The 21,518-nt window shown below is 33.2% G+C and overlaps 1 protein-coding gene across 1 annotated transcript in view; it reads left to right on the plus strand.

The window, feature by feature from the left end:
- Window positions 1–21,518, plus strand: part of LOC108909741 (metabotropic glutamate receptor) — a gene marked incomplete at its 3' end in the record, with an annotated part of 75,587 nt that overhangs the window by 20,492 nt on the left and 33,577 nt on the right. Inside the window, exon 3 of the mRNA XM_018714150.1 lies at window positions 4,929–5,110. Within this exon, the coding sequence (XP_018569666.1) occupies window positions 4,929–5,110 (182 nt within the window). The remainder of the gene's footprint in view (window positions 1–4,928; window positions 5,111–21,518) is intronic.

Here is a 21,518-nt window from a genome sequence, read left to right on the forward strand (position 1 = left end):
ATGTGTAAGCAATGATCAAGCACGTGCGATGCGAAACTATTACTAGAAACGGATTGAATCCCCGCCAAAAACAAACTTTCATACAGAACTGGATTCCATATCGTATAATAGATTTCAATTCGTACGTATCATCAGCGGCTTAATTTTCTTGCGTTTTATATTATTTTAGATTAATTTAAGATATTTTTGATGATTATATTGATAGAATAATAATTGTCGATGATGTATAATATCAATTCTTTCCATGAAGTGAAAAAAATTGGGTCCAAAACGAAAAAAACAAAAATTTTATTTTTACTTCAACTTCAATCGTGGATAACTTTTGAAGGAGTAAATTTATGCAGAAATGTTAAGAGACCTTTTTGTAGAGGATTAAATTTCTTTTGAAAATCTGTATTGTTCTTTTTCAGATATTAATTTGTTCGTTATTTACAAAATTCCAAAGTTAAAAAGGTTTGATTACATGGAGAAAATTTTCAATGGGGCCTTATTTTGTAGGGCATTCAATTTCCCTAAAAAATATATGTAGATAAATTTTTTTACCTCGATGGTTTGGCAGTTTTGACGCAAAAATGGGATCAGGAATAAAAAATCGAAACTAGCGATGATACACCTCTTAAAACTAATATTAAGGACTCAAACTCTCACGGTATTTTTTTTCGTCATTCTGAAAATCTCGATTTATTTTTCAAAAAAAAAAATAGTCGATTTTTTGGCCCAGTCTAATTGACATATTTTATGTAGTATAGCTTATAAATTCAACGGTTGTACATTCGAGTGTGTTTATTAGTTTTCCATTTTTATTTAATAAAAATAAATAATGAGGTGTGGAGTTTTATTATTTGAAGCCATACCGAAGTTTCAAAATTTGCGAATTGCTGCTAGAAGTTTTATCTGAATCAGTCACAATTTTTTTCCACTCTGAAAATATCTGATACAAAATATTAAAAATGTTAAATTGCAAATATGTATTTGGATCTTTTAGCCGAAAATAATTATTATAATGCATGGGAACTTCCGAATGCATTAATAATGGGACTGATTGAAATTAATGGTTACAAACGCGTAGAATTATTTTTTTATACGACTCAGATTTAATTATATTCACCGTCAACGAATTTTCGATTCAATAATCCGTTAAAAAACTTTGTTATATATTTTTTATGAAATTTAAATTAACGCATTGAACAATGTTTTAATCCCTGTTGTCGAAATATTTTGTTTGTTAATCCTACGTGGATTTAAATATTTAAATAAATAAATTACAAACACAGCTTAAATAATATATGTTTTTAATTTAAAACAATGACGAAGTTTTTCGCCGCACTGGGGTCATTAATTACGCAGCTCTTTTATATTTTATATTTCCTCTTCTGCATTTCAATGATCGAGCAATTGAATCTTTAATTAATGTACAAAATATATTAATTTAATGCGCAGTAACCCCTTAGCTTTCACGGCAGCTTCTCTATTTGTGAATATTTAGTAAGCAGTTTTGATGAATTGCGGGGGAAATTTAATAGCGGTGGATGCGGCGTCACAAGAAAATGCAAATTTGGCAACGCTTCTACAAACATATCTCGGTCTATTTCGTATCAAATATATTCCGAACGGCACACATTTAATCCCACCAATCATCAACTGATATTATCTAATTAAAATGTACAATAAAGTCTGTACGAGGTAGTCGAAAAGCAATCGGCTATAAGGACTAAGACGCGGCGATTTAGTATTGCGTCCACCTGGAGCTTTGTCCAGGTCCTAAAGTTTTAATTGGAAAGTAGGGGCTTGTAATACCTCATTTGGAAAGTCTTTTCATTCTCAATTCGAAAATGCTATGATCATTCATATTTCATGCAGAAATTAGCAGTAAAAAAATAATTCATCTGCTTGGCGAAATTCGCTAAAGCAAACTAAAAAAACTTAGTTTTGGACTCATCAGAAAACAAAACATTTTCTAATCGGATAACATTGTTGTCTAATCTTTAATATCTAATAATAATACAAAGCTTCTTACCTCCACTCGTTGCATCCCAGTCCAGTCAGGAATGTAACTGAAAAAGAAAGTACACTGTGAAGAAATATGTAATAGGACATCAAAATTTATTTAAAGCTATAAATAGTTTTTATTCTTTCAGCTATCGAAGTTGTGGCTTCAGAAGTATTTCGATAGACAGATATAACATTTATTTTTATTTTCTATTGTATATGTGATAAATAAAAACAACCGTATCGAAATTTTATGAAGTGGAAAGCAGATTACAATTCTTTTCAATAAGTTATAAGTTTTATAGGATGTGTATAGACTACAAACCCATCGGAAATATTCAAGGAGTCATGAATTACTTATAAATCAATACCACCACATATAACAATAACTTTAGAAAATATGCCGTCAATTATTGTTGGTACAAGTGAGTACACAGGTAAGCTAAACCTGTCCACCAAGGGGGCTGGTTTTCGGCAAAACATTTTTGTACGGCATTTCTAAAGTATATAGGTTATACAAAAAAAAAATGAACCCGACCTAATGCCGTACAAAAATAGCAATACCGGAAGCCAGGAAAATTTTTAATTTTCCGAAAATTATGGCGCGGGTTTTGGTGATTTATTACAGTATTTATACTGCAAGTTTCGGATCGAAATACAGATAAATTTATTAATTTAAGCGACGCCGTACGTACTTTGTGATACAGGGGTTAAGAATACAGGGTGCAACCCTGTGTTTGTAAGTAGCGTATGAGGGTTGATTTGAACCAACATCAAATTCACTAATTTTAATTCTATTTTATAAAATAATGAAATTTTTTTGGCCATGCCGTACATTTCTCATGAAACATGTGCTTACTATAGGAAAATTAATTTCCCTCTGAAAAGTAGGATTGCACGATGAAAAAAATTTTTGACAACAATAATCAACAAAAACAAAATGTACAAAAAAAATTGTTCTAAATGGCTTGAAATATATTTTTGCAAATAAGTATTAAATTAAATTTCTCTTGAAACTAGGATAAAACTCATTTTGGACTTATACAGTTTCGGAGAATTGTTCCAACGAATATGTACGTCATTGCAATTATCATTCTTTATGTTACATATATTTCTAATGAAAATTTGTAAATGCCGTATAGTTATTAATGACCTCAACATGTAGTAAAAACTTAATGAAAAATATTATCAGCTATGTAAAATCCACTAGTTAAAAATGTACGACATTGTTTTTTTTTCTATTTTTTTTTACTTGAAAGTCAATTACAGCCATAATATTTTGAATATAACATTTTTAGTTTATAAAAAGGAATTTTCAAAATATTGTAAATTTTCAAAAATGATTTATTTGTTTTTTTATTCGAATTTGTACAGGGTGATTCACTATATTTTGACCCCCCCTTTAACTTTTTTGTTTTAAGAGTTATAAAAAAATGTGAAATTTAAAAGTTGCACGAGTTTTTATGAATTTTTCGAAAATGTTAGTAGAAAAACAAATGAAGTCCAAACAAAAGGGCCGCGGATGTTAACTTTGTTAAGTTAAATGGAACACCCTGTATATTTTTACATATTTGGATAGAACGTTCCCTGTCGAGCATAGTCATGTAGGGTTTGTTGGGTCCATCGCTAACAATGTAGTAAATCACCAAAACCTGGGCCAAAATTTTCAGAAAATAAAAAATTTTCCTGGCTTCCGGTATTGCTATTTTTGTATGGCATTAGGTCGAGGTTCATTTTTTTTTGTATAACCTATATACTTTAGAAATGCCGTACAAAAATGTTTTGCCGAAACCCAATTGGATTGGATGTTTGGATTCGACAGTCGAAATTAGACAGAAATTACTCGTCTGAATTTCAAGATGTTGCTTATGCTGAGCCAATTTTCTGAAAATGCATCCTGGGATGATTACTACTTATTCACTTTTCAAATATTTTATTATACACCACCTTTTAGAACTTACATTTACATTGCATGTGTTAAAAGGGTTTTTTATTTTTTTACTCGAAAACGCTGAGTCGTACAGAAAAATCGAAAGAGAGCTTCTTTCTTCCAAATTGAACGAAGAATCCACAGCTAATTTTTATTTTATGTAAAAGCAGTGGCGTACCAATTTTTTCTTTAGAAATATCCAGTAACGTGCTAGTACGGACGCCACTGGCAAAACTAAAAATAATATTTTTCATTGCAAAACATGCTCTCTCGATGGTAGTTAACGTCTACAAAATTTCATTGAAATATCTTTAGCCGTTTGACAAGAATTAATAATTTGATCTTTTTAAACCAATCTTGAACGAAGCATTTTTCGAATATAGTTTAGCTTTAGTCAGCTTTAGGTCAGCTTTAAACTTGATCTTTGGAGTACTGAAAAAAATAGCATTAAATGAATTACGCCTCGTTTTAATATACTGATAAAAAAGTCCGTCATGTATCACATACCTACTCAAAGTTTGAAATGAAGTAATTAAATTTATTCGGTTAGTCGAAGGGTTAATTACTTTTTACTACGTATTCAAAAATACACCCTTCCTTAAATGAGATGTAATTCAGTAACAAATTTCCATTGCCCTGAAGTTGCAGGATAATTAGAGAAGAAGGATTGGCCTTGATCTTGCTTACCCAACAACTAGGTCGCACCAGAATCCTTTGATAGAACTGAATTACCTACACAAGATTATAATTCTTCATATTAAAGACTTTGTAGCGCAGAAACAGAGGCATATTAAATTCTCCTATTATGGTACACCTTTTGACGCAAACCGACCCAGGACAATAGCGTCGAAATCAAAATATGTACATTCTCTGAACTGTACCTCATAAAATTATTCATTTAAATTAAATTGTACACAAAATAATCGCTGATCTTTCAAATCCGAAGCAACCCAATTTTTTTAAAACGGCTTTTGATGGTACGTAAAAGTGACAATCATATCTGTTTCAGATACGAACAAGAGAGCAAAGTGCAATTTGTAGTCGACGCCGTTTACGCCTTTGCTTTCGCCCTGCACAACCTCTACGAAGACTTATGCAAAAACTACACCCAACCGGGGATTTGTCCCGCAATGACCCAGTACGACGGGGGAGACTTCTACAAAAAGTACCTGCTTAACGTTTCATTTCAAGGTAAGAGGAGTAAGATGGTAAATATCGCTTACTTACAATTAGGCTCTACGGATACATGTAACACGTAATTGGATTTTTTGAATTATTATACAGGGTGTTCCAGCGAAGAGGGATTCTTCTGTCACTCGGCAACTGTAAAATTTATAAAAAAAAAATGGTTTTAATAAAGAAAATATTTTTTAGCTTTACAGGGTGTTTCGCGTGGGCGCTACATAACTTTGTTATTTTAAATGGAACACCCTGTATATTATTGCATTTTTGAATTCCTTGGTTAATTTTAGGTAGAGTTTGTTAAATGTACATGATGTATAAAACTTACCGTTTTAGAGGTATTCAGTTGTTTTCACAGTTCGTTTTGGCATAAATTACTGAATCTCGTGTATGTGAGCAAAACGTGTACGTTATTCAGACTCGGAAATACTGGGACCTACATTTAATAATATTACGAGTTGAAAAACTTTTTTTTTTTTTAAATGGAATGGCCCATATTAATTGTCATGTCTGAATGCAAAATTGAATGCCCTTTCGACTGATATAAGGTTGTCCATACTTATCTTTAACAGTTTTCCAGAAAAATCAGGCTCTTTTGTAAAGTCCGAAAAAGTAGCTATGTAACAGCGTCAAGAAATCCTTGCAAAACCACTTTTCCCTCACATTTTATCAGGCCTGGGACTGAAGTGTCAATATTTACTGACATGTTTAAAAAGTGGTTTGACAAACAAAAGTAAACCACTAACTTATTATTATTATTATTATTATTATTATTATTATTATTATTATTAACAACAACTAAAACACAACGCAAAACGAAACAAACTGAAACTCGGAACACAACAAAGAGAAGAATACTTAGACCGCTGATTTACATCAATTGCTCGAAGTGTCCTCCATTTTGATTAATACACAAACGAATTCGGTTTTTAAAAGAATGTTCAACATCGGTCAGTATGTCAGGCGTAATTTCTTGAAATGCTACTGTAATTCGCGAATATCTTCCGCGGTAGTTGGTGGTGTAACGTAAACTTTAGTTTTTATAAATCCCCATAAAAAGAAGTCGTAACTTGTCATATCTGGACACCTTGAAGGCCTACTCACTGGTCCGCCGCGCCCAATGCACCTTTTGGGAAAATTTTCGTGTAAAAACTGACGAACCGCAGCGGTATTGTGAGGTGGAGCACCATCATGTTGCATCCACATTCTTCGAAGTGTAGCTAAAGGAATGTCGCCTAACAAATTTTTTATAGTGTTTGTTAAAAAGTTTAAATAAACTGTTCCAGTTAGATGCTGGTCAAAAAAAAAAATGATCCAATGACATGGGTTCCCAAAATTGCTCCCCACACGTTCAAGAATTGATGAGGATTTACTGTGTTATAATAATGGCAATTATGACTATTAACGAAACCATTTTTATGAAAAGTAGCCTCATCGGAGAACATGACCCGTTCAAAAAAAACATCATCTTGATTTAACATCTCAAATGCCCACTGACAAAACTCCAGTCTCCGCTGAAAGCCTACTTTTAGTAACTCTTGGTGTAATTGGATGCGTTAAAGATGTGCTGTGTTGTGCTTTTGTAAAATACTATGTATCGACGTTGAACTAATACAATTGCAAGGCCTTCTTGACGCTGTTACATAGCTACTTTTTCGGACTTTAGAAAAGAACCTGATTTTTCTGGAAAACTGTTAGAGATAAGTATGGACAACCTTATATCAGTCGAAAGGGCATTCAATTTTGCATTCACCCATGACAATTAATATGTGTCATTCCGTTTGAAAACACAAAGTTTTTCAACTCGTAAGACTATTAAATGTAGGTCTCAGTATTTTCGAGTCCGAATAACGTACACGTTTTGCTCACAGATGACAAGATAGAGTAATTTATGCCAAAACGAATTATGAAAACTGCAGGTTTATAACTTACGGTTTAGACGCTATCTAGCCTCATTTAGAGAGCTGAAATCGTGATTTTTTTCAAAAACAACTGATTATCTCGAAAACGGTAAGTTGTAAACACCAGGTACATTTAATAAACTATACCTGATATTAACCAAGAAATTCAAAAACGCAATAATATACAGGCTGTTCCATTTAAAATAACAAAGTTACGTAGGGCCCAAGCGAAATGGAACAATCTGTAAACCTAAAAATATTTTTCTTTACATGGCCTCATGATTCCAAACAACTTTTATTAAAACCATTTTTTGTAAATTTTACAGTTATAGAGTTACAGAAAAATCCCTCTTAGGTGGAACACCGTGTATACGAGGTCTGTTCAGAAAATAACCGATATTTTTTAATTACGCGGTAATGGAGATATTTGCTGATATGCGGTTGGCAGCATTGCGTTGCGCATAACCTCCTCTATAACCACATGTTCTTGGATTGTTAATATCTCATTTAGTTTTCGTGATATTGTTATTTGAGTGCAACGTGCTTGTGTTAGTGACGATTTTTGAAATGTGCGATTTTCTGGAACTTAAAATTTTAAGTACTTACTTTAAGAAAACTTTCACGGAAACGTTTCATCTTTTGAAACAAGCTTACGGAGAAGACGCTCTGAGACGTACGCGATGTTATGGACGGTTTTCATGATTTAAAAATGGTAGTCAGTCTGCTGAAGATGATCTTCGACTTCAACTGATGACTCCTACGTTCAGAAAGTCAAAATCTGGTGCGTGCAAATCGCCGATTGACTGTCAGAGAAACTGCAGAAGAGGTTAGCATCTCAATTGGGTCATGCCATGTAATTTTGACTGAAAAATTGAACATGCATCGAGTTGCAGCAAAATTTGTTCCTTGTTTGATGGCCGAACAACAAAAAGAAAATCGTGCGGACAATCCAATGACGATGAAACATTCATTCAAAGGATCATAACGGGAGAAAGTTAATGGAATTGTGCATTTTGAACTCTTTCTCAAAGTGATACAGAAACAAGAAATACAGGGCATCTGAAAGGAACTATGAGCAAGAAATGAGGCTGATAAAAATTTGGTATTAAGGAAACCCCCTTTTTTTAATATTAATTTAATATTCTGCCATAACTTCGAAAAAAATCCATCGACATTCTAAAACCCAAAAGGGTTAAAAGGTCCATTACTGCCTAGAAACTTTAGAAAACCGGTCACGGCTCCTTTATTTGCGTTTTTTTATTGGGAACAGCAGTTAAATAGAATCGAAAGGGCTCATTCAGTAATAGCCAATTTACGGATTTTATTCAGTTTTTTCCCTCGCTCTGATCGGTTGTGTATTTTCTCAACGTACACATCTACATATTTAACCTCCCTGGAAAGCCGAATACACGTCTCCCCTAGTTCAGAGAACTCAGTCAAACTTCGTCTCTTGGTGAAGGGTACTACAACCGTCTCATCCGAGTTTACTGACAGTGCTTGCCCCTTACGCCAATCATTTATCCATTTCAGAGCCTCTTTCATGAGCTTTGAAACCAGGACGTTATGTTTCCCGACTACGAGAACGACTAAGTCGTCCGCATAGCCACTGAGACCCTGCAATGTGCACTACTAATCCGCATAATAAGGGAGACGGCACGCCTCCCTGAGGGCAGCCCTGGCTCGCCTTGCACCGGGACGTTGCTCCCGAAAGGGAAGCTGTCACCGTTCGGTTCCTCAACGTGGTATCTGTCCAGCGACACAGAGTTTCATCAAAGCCAAATTAACAGATTCAAGGTCCTAAACGGTTATGAAGAACTTGTCGAGTTTCTTACACCAGGGTACAATTACAGCTAATGTTTCGAAAAATTTTTCACTTTTCGTTAAAATTCAATTCGGTTCTGTTTTAAATAGGTTTGTTAGTTTAAAGTTTTGCTAGAGACATTTTATTTTCCATTTTCTCAGACGATAGACCCTCAATTCGATTCAATTTAACTACCGTTTCGAATAAATTATCGTGCCGTCTGAAAGGGCGGTTTTGAGGGATTTGATATTGGCACATTCCTAAAAACAAGTTAAAATTTACCCACGTAATTTGAGTAATAAACGAAGTAGGGCTTGGATGTAAATGAAAAGTATATTTTGTACAACTGCAAGCAATTAAACCTGCCAAATAATATTTAATTACACCGATCAATTTATCAAAAACTTGATGAAAAATGTGAAATTTAAAAAAGTAATAATAAATTTGCTGGAATTTTAACACAAAATCGTTGTAGGAAAATACTGTTTTCTTGGGCCTTGTTAACCTTTGTAAGGCTTCTAACGATTTTTAATTAAGCGGGGCATACACACAGAGTTCTGTCTACGGATGTGAACGTACAGAAAAATCCGACACGAAATAGAAATGTTCATTTATTAAAAATATACAGGGTGTTAATGAACTTAAGTCAAATATTTTTGCCACATGTCCGTTATGTCAAAATGAGGTAAATACACGGATTTGTGTCGATTAAAATGTAATTTTAAAATCTGACCTACCTCAACATTGCAAGGAGCCACTTTTTGAGAACTGCAGATGTTCGATGTACCCACCATTTGCTTGCACACAAGCTTCAGCGCGACGTATCCAATTCGCTCGCACGCGTTGCAAGATTACCACGTTGCTTTGGCAATGCGATGTCGCAGTTGGTCGATGTCACGCATTTCCGTGGAATACACAACACTTTTCACATATCCTCACGAAACGAACTCTAAAGGGGTGTTTAGAAGAAAGGCACTCTCCGAAACAAGTGAGCGGGGGCTCCGTCATGCAGTAAACACATATTTTGCCAAACATTTGCAAAAAAATCTAGATATGAAGTACCGTCTCAGCGTCTAGGCAGTTCAAAAGGTCCTATTAAAGTGTCATTAACGATACCGGCCCACATGGTAACTGAAAACTGTTGCTGAAAGTCACCGCGACGTATTTCTAGTGGTGAGTGGTAAATTGAGGATTTTTTGCATGTTCCTGAAGCAACCATTCGCAAAAACCTCGACTTAGTGGAAAATCCTCCAGAGTAAGCGCTTGAACACGTTGAATATGAAATGGGTACAACTAAGTTTCTCGTAATGTCCACCACAGAACAGGATGCGAAACATTTACTTGCAGTGTGATATTTCTGGTGCTACATGCGGATCTTCTTCGACGAGATCTAAAATCATCTCCTCGACATTTAAGATTCTTAGGGGTCGCCCTGGGCCACCGTCGCGATTTCGACCTGGTTGTACTTCACCGGTGTCCAAAACTTGGAAATACGGCTATTAAATGTACTCTCGAAAAACAGCACAGCAATCACTACAACAATGAATTACAAACTGACTTTCGAATACAGTCCGATTTCATAAGAAACCTACAAACTCGTAAAAAGTGTTACAGAATTTTTTTTAAGTACTCGCCGTCGATAAAATACATGTATTTCAGCAGTACCAAAACAGTTTTAAACACATTTTTAATTAGCTTTTTTTCTCTATGACCTTAAACTTCCGATACAAGTTTGTGACATCAGTTAACTCAGTTTTTGTTCCTTTTTCATCCCTTTAAATTTCTGACATAAGTTCATTAACACCCTGTATACATTTCAAATGTTTTTGGTGAAGGAATTAGTTAAATCAAATTTCTTAGTGCGGGCAAAAGTGTGGCTGAATTTATAAATATGATATAATCTAGAAATAAAGTGAATTGAAATATGCAAATTTCCGATTTTTTTCACCTCATTTTACACGTATACATGTACACACTAGAACATTATTTATTTATTGTGAATAATTTTTCAAATTTTTTTTTTATTAATACGTAGTTTAATTGTAACATGATTTGTCAATATTAATGGACAATATTGTTTAAATTAATATTTTTATACAAAAGAGTAAATAAACATCGATTTGCAGAAAAGAAACCCAAAAATCTCAACTTTAGAAAATGCCTATATTCGAGGTACTTACCGGGAAAAATCGATAATATCATTTTATCAATATGGGGTATTTTTTTCTAAGAAATGTACATTTTGAACTTGTTTTTTTTCAGTTGCATTTTTTATTAATAATATTTTTTTTTCAAATGAAGACAGGTCAAAATCGGCAAAATCCCAATTCGCACTAGTGTGACCTTTGAGGGTTAATGATTACTGATCTGAAGTTTCGAATCTTAATATTCTGCCTTATTTTAAATCTGCAACTAGCTATTGTTTTACTTTAGCAGATTCTGGCCATTGCATTGTTTATGTCTGCCAAATTACTGGATGGATCTGGCAACACTAAAGAAATGACTCTTAAAAATGAAAATCGGTGACGCTGACGCGCGCTAATTGCCACTGCAATTTCTAAAATTTACCACATTTTTGCTTGACATCGTCATAATGCACATTTTAGTTTTATTATCGAACTCCAGTGAGGCCAAAGAAACTTCTAGCCCCCATATTCTTTAACCTATTCTCATTTTTACTTACTTTAAAACTGAAAAAAGTTTAAATCAACCTTTATGACGCCCTTAAAGCTTCTTTAAATTTTAGCTCTCAGAAATGTAGATCGTATATCAGTAATTCGCTAAACGAGGTGTCGATTTGACGATTTATTTGTTTCCCGCATCTCAAGAATAGATTGGCACGGGGATTCTCAAATATAAAATTTCTCCACACTTTTTAACAGTTCCAAATCCACCGGTATTATTCCCCGCTTAGTTTGTAACTTCTCGAAAAAATAATGGCCAAGACAAGATTAATTTGAAATAAAATTTTAAACTTCGTTAATATGAGTAGAATCGTCCATAATTTTTTTATTCATGTACAATTATGACATTTCGGACAAAATTGAAGGAGATACTGACACACACGGTATATGACTAGGGCCAAAGTGTTTTATATTTTTTATTCGTCCTTGTTTACATTTCCAGAAACGATTTAATAGACCGCATACTGAAAATTCAAAACAAACTCGGATGCCTCCATAGGCTAAAGTATTTTGTGTATAGTAATAAAAGAGATAAGATTGACCGCAATAATTATAAAAGTTGTGCAGTTCCTCGCAGCACCATTTAATTTATAATTTGCACTCGACACCGTCTATTAAAAAGGTAGTGAAAAAGTGTGAATATGAGTGAGAAGCCGATTATTAAAAAAGTGAGTAATAGTGAGAATAAGCAGTTCCGTCGCGTGACCTTCCTCATACCCGACGAAGAAAATGTAATAATGGAAGTTACGCCCAACCGAGTCGTTTCGACTCCAATACCTCAGGGCGTTTTACACAGCTTTCTACGAAAAAGTAAACCTAAACCTTCCACCCCATTACGGATTCCATGGTTCAGAGCCATCATCCCCACATGGTTAAGGAAATTTTTCCCTGGAACCAAAACCAACCGCAAAGGACCTACCAGATCAAAATAGTACATAGATGTATGTTATATTCCTTTACTATGTAGTATACATTAAATATTAAACTATTATTCAAGTATTTAAAAAATTTGAACCCCTTACATCAAAAGGATCATTTACGGTGTATGAATATAAACTACGTTGTCAACTGAATTTGGACGTACATGTGCTTGAATTTCCTAATTTAATTTAAAATAGTTTCAGCGGACCTCTAGGTACATATTTGTTCCACAATTTCCATTATGATAATTGCAGTGACTTGTACGCATTGCTGAAATATCTTCAACTGCATTCCCTGGAAGTTCTACGAATACCCTCGGCGTTCTAGTCATACTTTGGCACGAACTAATTGGTCACTATTAGAATATGCCAATAACATATAGATATCTGAGCTGGAATATGTCTTTTTGGCCACAGCTACTCTATAAATTTAATTACCGATGTACGTATTCGGAGAAATGTTAGTAGAGCTTATAAAGGCAGATATGATATTCAAATATTCAAAATATATTAACAGTAGTAAAAAAAATACTACTCATATATATTTTTAAGAAAAGTGTAAATATCATTTCACTCAAGGTAAGTACATGGCAGCAAAGCTGGTCAAAGGCTTGTAAAGTTTGTTAAAAATAAGTATACAGGGCGTCAAAAAATAGTTTACAACCTTTACATTGAGGGAAATATCTTTTATCCATAAGCACAAAATTACTAACACTAACAAAATAGGCTCCTGAAAGGTTATAGTTGTAAAAGAGTTTTTGAAAAGTTTTTATTTGTTCTTGCAATGCGATTGGGCCAGGAAATATAGAGTTGGACGCAACTATTTGTTTCGGCAAGCTGAATTTAACACTATAGATGCTAAATATTATGTACAATTAATATTTTCAATATTTTTTGACGCTCGAGGGCTAGTTTTGTAGATCTTTTGAAGACGAAAAAAACTACTTTACTGTTTTCTCGTGGAAATTAACGGAAAAAAGTTATAAGCGAAAAACGTGAATTTACATAAAAATTATACAATTAACCAGCCTGTAAACAATCTTCCCCCCATTTTTATGACTGTGGAAACTAATATGTTATTGTACATAATGTTTAGCATCTATAGTGATAAATTCAGCTTGCCGAAACAAAGAGTAGCGAAATGATCATTTCCCCGCTCCTTTTCCTGGCCTACATCTTCTTATTACATACTGACACTAATAAATTATTTTTTTGCCATAGCTATGTGCACTTAGCTGGATTCAATTATTAACATTGTCTTTAAACTTCTTTCATATCTAAAGAGTTACAAGTAGAAAACAAATACACTAGTCGCAAAAATTAAAGAATGAAAAAATTGAAGCTTGAAGTTTCCAGTTTCAGTTTAAAGTCATAAATCCAGCTGAAAAAAAAAATCGAAATTTATACTTCCGTTTCAAAAGGTCCACAAGTTTTATTCTTTTTTTTTTTTGTGGCAGCCCCTCCCGCAAGCTCTTTTAGCTCTTAGTTTGTTCCATCCTCTTTAATACGGACGGACTTTTGAAAAGGAAACAAAAATTTTGTAACAGCTTTCCACTCAGCTTCTTACGATTTCTGAAACGATAAAAATTTTTGACTTTTAGGTCCTGAAACTGGAAACTTCAAGTTTCAATTTAATTTTTATTGGTTTATGGCCATTTTTCGCCAAATTACAACCCTAAAAGAATTTAGAAATTTTTCTACTCCCTTAATTTTTTTGCTGGGTATTTCGCTTACCTTTCGAATCATTTTCTGCAAATCATCTGAAAATATAGAATTTTTTTTCCCCTTAATTTTTGTGACTAGTTTATCTACAGGGTGTTCAGTCATAATGTCATTAATTTTAAAAGATAGGAAAGAATAAGTAGAATACAAATACGCGATTAAAAAGCTTTAAATGCATATTTACGCTGAAAAAAATTATTTTCAAATCATTATTTTAACCCCTTTTTCGGACCGCTCTTGACCGCTAACCCACAAAGGTTTATCTAGAGTTAATCTTGACCTACCGTAATATTTGGTCACTAACCTAGCTTTTAATCCATTTTTAATACGTAGTGAACGACAACGAATAAACAATTTTCACTATATTTTATAAATGAATACGAGTTTTTAGTATTATGTTCAATTACTTGTTCAGTGTGTAATACGTATACCTTACTGCATGACTTTTTGCTTTTCAAAGGGTAGTATGGTACCTACCTATTTTTTAAAATGTCGGGTAATTTTTTTTTCGATTTTCTGTCTTTATTAGGCCTTCCGAATACTTGATTAACAGGAATGACTGAATCACCCTGTATAATTGGACAGTCTCACATTGAAAAATTGTACCTACTAAGGTAGTAAAATAGTATTAGAAAAATAATTTTTTAAGTCTGATATTGTATGAATCTGTAACACTAATAGAAAAAATGCTGATGTAATACAGAATTTAACGAAACTTTTTTATTGGTAGATTTCCCTGTTTTCGCCAAAATAAGAAAAAAATTCTCATAAACGTTTCGATAAAATTATTCTGATTGTGAGCTAAATTCAATTTTACCTAGATTTGGTATTTTACTTCTACTTTGATATTCGAAAAATATGGATAATTTCGAATAAAAAACGTGCCCTTATTTCAAATATGTTTAAGCAAGTTAAAAGAGATACTAATAAAAATTTTTTATCGAGACTTAAGTAAAATTTAAGGTAACCGTTATAATTTAAATAACCAGTAAAATAAAAACTACTTTTTGACTTTATCCTTCACATGGCTTTCAAAAATCTAATATTTTCTAACAGTGTTTATTTTTCTGTGGTGTCAGTTTGGTTCTATTTCTTTGACGCCCTGTATAATAATTTAAAAATTTAATTAACATGTATTTTGCAAGAATTTGATGATGCCAATTTAATAAATATTTTAGTCTTGCTTTGAAACAAAGGTGCAGGGTGTCACGCTTAAATATGATACAAGCCTGTAGCTTCTTTATTTTTTGGCAGATTTAAAAAAAAATTTTTAGAATGTAGGATAAAAAAACTATCTAACTGTAATGCTGCTGTTTTTATTAATGCAATTCACGACCAACTAGGACGCGTTTTTTTATACGTCAAAACAGCTAATTTTTTAGCCCACATTCCAAAATAAAAATTTTTGAAACCGGCCAAAAAATAAAGAAGTTACAGGCTTTATCATATTTAAGCGAGACACGCTGTATATAAAAAATTTTCTGTTAAAGTATTAAACTCGTATAAAACGATCTTTGGATTTTGTCTGTATTATTGCCTTAATGCTGAGCATCATTAATTCTAACGTACTCGGAAATCAAAAAAAAAAAATGAAGCCTTGGTTAATGAGATGCCTTTAAACAATATTTTATGCTTTACTCTCCGTCCTTAGTGCACAAATGAAGGACAAAGCGTCAAATTACTCAGCCTTCGCATTTTTCACCCTCTCAGCGAAAAGCCGGTAATTTATTTTGATTAGTTCATTTTATTTATTTGGAAAATTTATTATACTTTCAAATCGGGAAGGAAGTATAAAATTAGTCATGTAGTTTCCATCAATCTTGTACTGCTGGAAGTTCAGAAATCATCATCCACAGATGTTTCATTTTCTCTCCGAAAGTTCTCGCTCTGAAAAACCCGGGTGAGAACGCCTTGCCTTCAAATTCCCGATCGGTTTATCGAAAAATAAGATCAAATAATTGTTCATGCGTGCCAGTGTGCGCGCCCAATACTAATGAGTTGGAAATGAAAAACTTTCCCAGATGTTCAAAACAAAATACCGGCTTTGTATTGAACTCATGCTGAAATGCGATTTAACCTTTATTTTAACCACACTTTTCTAGCATACATTGAGGCGCTGGACGAATACAAATTCTCCATTAAGCTAAGTCTCGCAACGCTTACAGTTAGTTTTCAAATACATACAGGGTGTTCCACCTAAGAGGTACTCTTCTGTAACACTATAACTGTAAAATTTATAAAAAAAATGGTTTTAATAAAAGTTGTCTGGAATCATATGGGCCATGTAAAGAAAATATGTGTAGCTTTACAAGGTGTTCCATTTCGCGTGGGCACTACATAACTTTGTCATCTTAAATAAAACACCCTATATATTATTGCGTTTTTGAATTCCTTCGTTAATATCAGGTAGAGTTTATTAAATGTACGTGGTGTTTAAAACTTACCGTTTTCGAGATAATCAGTTGTTTTTTTTAAAAAATCACGATTTCAGCTCTCTAAATGAGGTTAGATATCTTCTAATCCGTAAGAGTTAGAAACCTGCAGTTTTCACAGTCCGTTTTAGCATAAATTACTCTATCTTGCCATCTGTGAGCAAAACTTGTACGTTATTCACACTCGGAAATACTGAGACCTACATTTATTAATCTTACGAGTTGAAAAACTTTTTTTTTATTCCAGGCAACTTTTACTAAAACCATCTTTTTATAAATTATACAGTTGCAGAGTTACAGAAGAATCCCTCTTAGGTGGAACACCCTGTATATAGAAAGCTCCCATACGTTTACTACATCCAATAATTTTTACCTCACTTTTGAAAAAAATATTTATGTAACTGTGTTTTAAAACTACAGTATATTTTACAGCAGATTTAATGAACATTAACATAGTTGCTAACGATTTTTTTTTTAATTTCTCTGAAATTACAAGAATATTTTTCGAAAATTATACAGTCCCATAAGTAATGGTACATAGATTCTACACACAAAAATATTTAGTCCAAAAGTTGATACTTAAAAAGATACAGGATATTGCACACATTTTGGGAATTGGATGTTCTTTGGTATAGTTGGTATACTTTTCCAAGGTAGACTTTGAAAAACAAAATTAATAAAAGATGTTCTTAAACTTAGTAACTGTCAAAAGAAAGTATAATTGAAAGAGAAAGGAAAAGTGTTATAAAATCATCTTCTATAGATTTTTTTCTTATTAAATTCAAATGATGACATGAAAGAAAGAAAACATACTTTTATACAAAAAATAATAAAATACAACGAAATAAATAACAAATAAATAATCAAGAATTAATAAAAAAAAATTGTCTGTTTCTGTGACAACAGTTGGAAGTGGTTTCCATTTATTTCGTAACTTTAAAATTAAATATCGAAAATGGTTACTCCTAGCTATATTTCCCAGGCATAACTTTCTTTCGTGAAGAAACAGAAAAAAAAATATAAAAGTGGCAAATATACCGAGCAGCATAAAATTTATGACATTCTATAGACATGCAAAGTACCGCTAATGGCAATAAATTGTTCACTTTAACTTTTGACTAAGGTAAGTAAATCATAATATTTTAGTATGTTGCTCCACATGCCACCCTGTATATATTCTTATATTAATCCACTTGTCACTTCTAGTGCCTTATACTAACATTTTTTTATGTCAAGTCTGTACACCTGCTAGATATATTTTTTGTAGTCCGACACTATTAATTCCTAAAAAAATATAGTTAAAAATTGCATCCATCAATCAGTGTCCTTTTTTTACCGCTACAGTTTATGTAGAACTTTGTTCACATACAGCATTTCTTCAATACTCCCTGTGAAAGATAACGTTTTATTTTGCCTCGAGTTCCCTGTGGCATTTATAATGAATAACGATTTATACACTTTTTAAACACCGACTTTATTTTCATAGAAAACCAAACTATATACAAGTAGTTGCTAGTAAATATGAGGAAGATAATTTTCGATATGGCTCTTTTGTTTATCTGCTATCATAACGTTTTCCATCAACAAAATGGACATAAAAAGATGCGTTTTGACATTCGTTGTTTCTGAACGTGTTGTTTTGAAAATAACCAGATCTACCATGTAATATGTCCTACAATTTATTTTTTAGAACAAAAAACGAATTAAGAAAAGCGTTCTCCTGTGTATGGGCGGCCTGATATTTCCAGACCTACTGCGAAAAACACGTCCGTTACGTCAGATACTTCTTTTATTGTGTAAAAACTTCCGAAAACAACTGTGACACGGAAACATCGTAAACCTTATAAATCTGGAATGCTTCCGTGGATTGCGATATGCAATAAGTCATAGAGAAACAGGATTTATTGATTTAATTCCCGTTTCCTAGATTTAAGAGATAGTTAATCAGATGCTAAGCGACGCTGCAGATGTAATTAGATTTATGTGAAACTGATAGAATTACTGGTACTTTTAATTAAAAAACTATGGTAATTGGGACAAATATAACACAGCCCCACAAAAAAAAAGTGGCAGGTCCGAAAGACAAGACCATGGTATCCATATGGTTTTGGGGTCGCTGAATCCGAATCCGATGTCCGTTTGACACGATTAGCTCTGGTTTAAGGTCAGTTCAAGGTCAAATGTAGAAAATAAATTGTCAACAAACTAAACCTATGTATCTATACGTTTTTGGGGTCGCCGAATTCGAATCAGGTGTCCGTTTGACGCGATTAGCTATGGTTTAAGGTCAGTTCAAGATCAAATGTAGAAAATCAATTGTCAACAAACTAAACCTATGGATCTATACGTTTTTGGGGTCGCCGAATCCGAATCCGGTGTCCGTTTGACGCGATTAGCTCTGGTTAAAGGTCAGTTAAAGGTCAAATGTAGAAAATCAGTTGTCAACAAACTAAACCTACGTATCTATACGTTTTTATAGTCACCGAATCCGAATCCAGTATTCGTTTGACTCGATCAGATCTGGTTTAAGTTCAGTTCAAGGTCAAATGTAAAGCCATTTATATTGTTCGTAATTGATCCTATGTAAGACTATCCTCAAATTATTGCACTCTTGTTTCAATGTGCGTTAGGTTTATAACATTCATGTTTGAAGTGATTCATCCAACAATATCATTAGTAGTAGTAACTTAAGGAAAATTCTTCATCGTTAGAAAAATATTCCTTATTTCTGTACTGAGAGTAAAAAGCTTTCACTTTTCCGGCTTGCTTAGTATTTTTTTAGCCATGATATTAGGAACTCTGCTCCATTCTCTACCAGGCCCAAATCTCGAACATCATTTACTTATTTTTTGTGATATTGTTCCTCTTTTTCACAACGTGATATGGAATATATTCGTCATCACTAGTATCACTAGCAATATCAGTAATAGTTTCATTGTCACCCTTTCTCCTTTCTTTAATATCTTGGTGAAACATTTCTCTCTGCTCAAGCCCAATCAAATTTTTCACTTAGGTTTAAAACCAAAATATTTGTATAAGTATCTTACGTATGTTGATTGATCTTTTTCTATTAGAAAGTACTTAATAAACCTGATCGCTTCAAACGGACATCAGATTCGGAATCAACGACCCCCAAAACGTATAGATATGTAAATTTACTTTGTTTTCAATTGATTCTCCACATTTGACCTTGAACTGACCACAACCCAGACCTGATTGAGTCAAACAGACAACAGATTCGGATTCGGCGACCCCCAAAACTTATAGACATGTAGATTTACTTTTTTGGCAATTGATTCGCTACATTTGACCTTGAATTGAACTTAAACCAGATATAATCGCGTCTAACGGACACCGGATTCGGATTCGGCGACCCCGAAAACGTATAGATACATAGGTTTAGTTTGTTGACAATTGATTTTCTACATTTGACCCTGAACTGACCTTAAACCAGAGCTAATCGTGTCAAACGGACACCGGATTCGGATTCAGCGACCACAAAACCATACGGATGCCATGGTCTTGTCTTTCGGACCTGCCACTTTCTTTTTGTGGGGCTGTGTAATTATTCATTTTTTTTATTTTGTTAATGGCAGCCTCTATTTTTTACAGACTATCGACGGAATAAAGGTAAAATATACGTTTTTTCTAAACGTTTGCCCTCTAAGTGTCAAATCATTTTTATGTGTTACCATACGATTTCAAATGGATGCCATATTTGAATAAAAAAAAATTACTCAGAACAAATTCATCATCAAAATGTCCCCTCTATTTCCCCAGCAACCTAGATGTGAACTTATTGATCAAAGGGACAGAACTGATACCGTTCAGTTCTCTTCCTGTTCCGATTTTGTTTTATTTAATTCAACTTCTATTTGTTGTGGAGTGCTTCTGAATGTTTGTTGCTTATAATTTGAATGTTTTTATTATATCTATGTGTTGTATTTGTTTGATGCTTGGCACGAAGCAAACTTGGTCAGCAAAAAACAACATGAATAGATCGAATTACCCGGCCAACTTGATGGAATCAGTGATGATCAGAAAATAGGCGTTTTATACAAAACGATAACAATAAATATACTGGGTCTCCCAGAAACTCAAAACGTCACGAATCTCCAATCCCCCCCTCCCCCCTCTTCAACTTTCAGGATTGGCTTCTATCAAAGAATATTTCCCAATAAAAGTTAAGATACCAAGAAACCAACATAATTAATTTGTTGAATTGAAAGAAAAAAAACAACAGCATATGTAAACTAGCAATTTCACTCCGCACGCAAAAAAAAATTCTTGCTTTAAATATACAACATTTGACTTTAAGGTATCGCACGTTTATATATACGCAAGAAAATATTTCCTTCCTTCAAGAAAATTATTTATTTATTTATAAATACTTTAAATTTCTACCCAGAAATATAATTTCTTACTTTAAAAATAGGCAGCATATATTTGATACTTACGCTTAAACGAATTCTATCCTTAATTTTATGATCAACATAGATTTTATAGAAACATGTTTCGTATTGTATATTAATGTATCGATTATTTAATACAAAATTGAATACTTTTGGTGAAATGATTGTATATACTTATTTTAATGTACAGGGTGGCCAAATGAAAACGAAACAGAGCCATTTTCAGGAACTGCGTCAAGATTGTAGAAAAACGCTCAGACCCGTCGATTTTAGATTAAAGGGGGACATTCTTTGCTGGTATTTTTGACTCCGCCACTTTCACCCCCAAGCAAGGGTAAGCATCACCCCAAAATATTTAAATGGCATTGGAGGTTGAGTAATATTTCTTTTGAAAGCTCTTACAATTCTCTTTACAACAGACTTTAAATTTTATAATTCCGCCCAATACTTATTAAGAATTTTGATTTTAAAGTTGAAACTTATGTACAAACAATTAGTAACGGTAAAAATGTCAGTCATTCGAGTTAAGTACGCCAATGGTATAA

This window comes from Anoplophora glabripennis, unplaced genomic scaffold (assembly GCF_000390285.2).
Source record: "Anoplophora glabripennis isolate ALB-LARVAE unplaced genomic scaffold, Agla_2.0 scaffold212, whole genome shotgun sequence".
NCBI lineage: Eukaryota > Metazoa > Arthropoda > Insecta > Coleoptera > Cerambycidae > Anoplophora > Anoplophora glabripennis.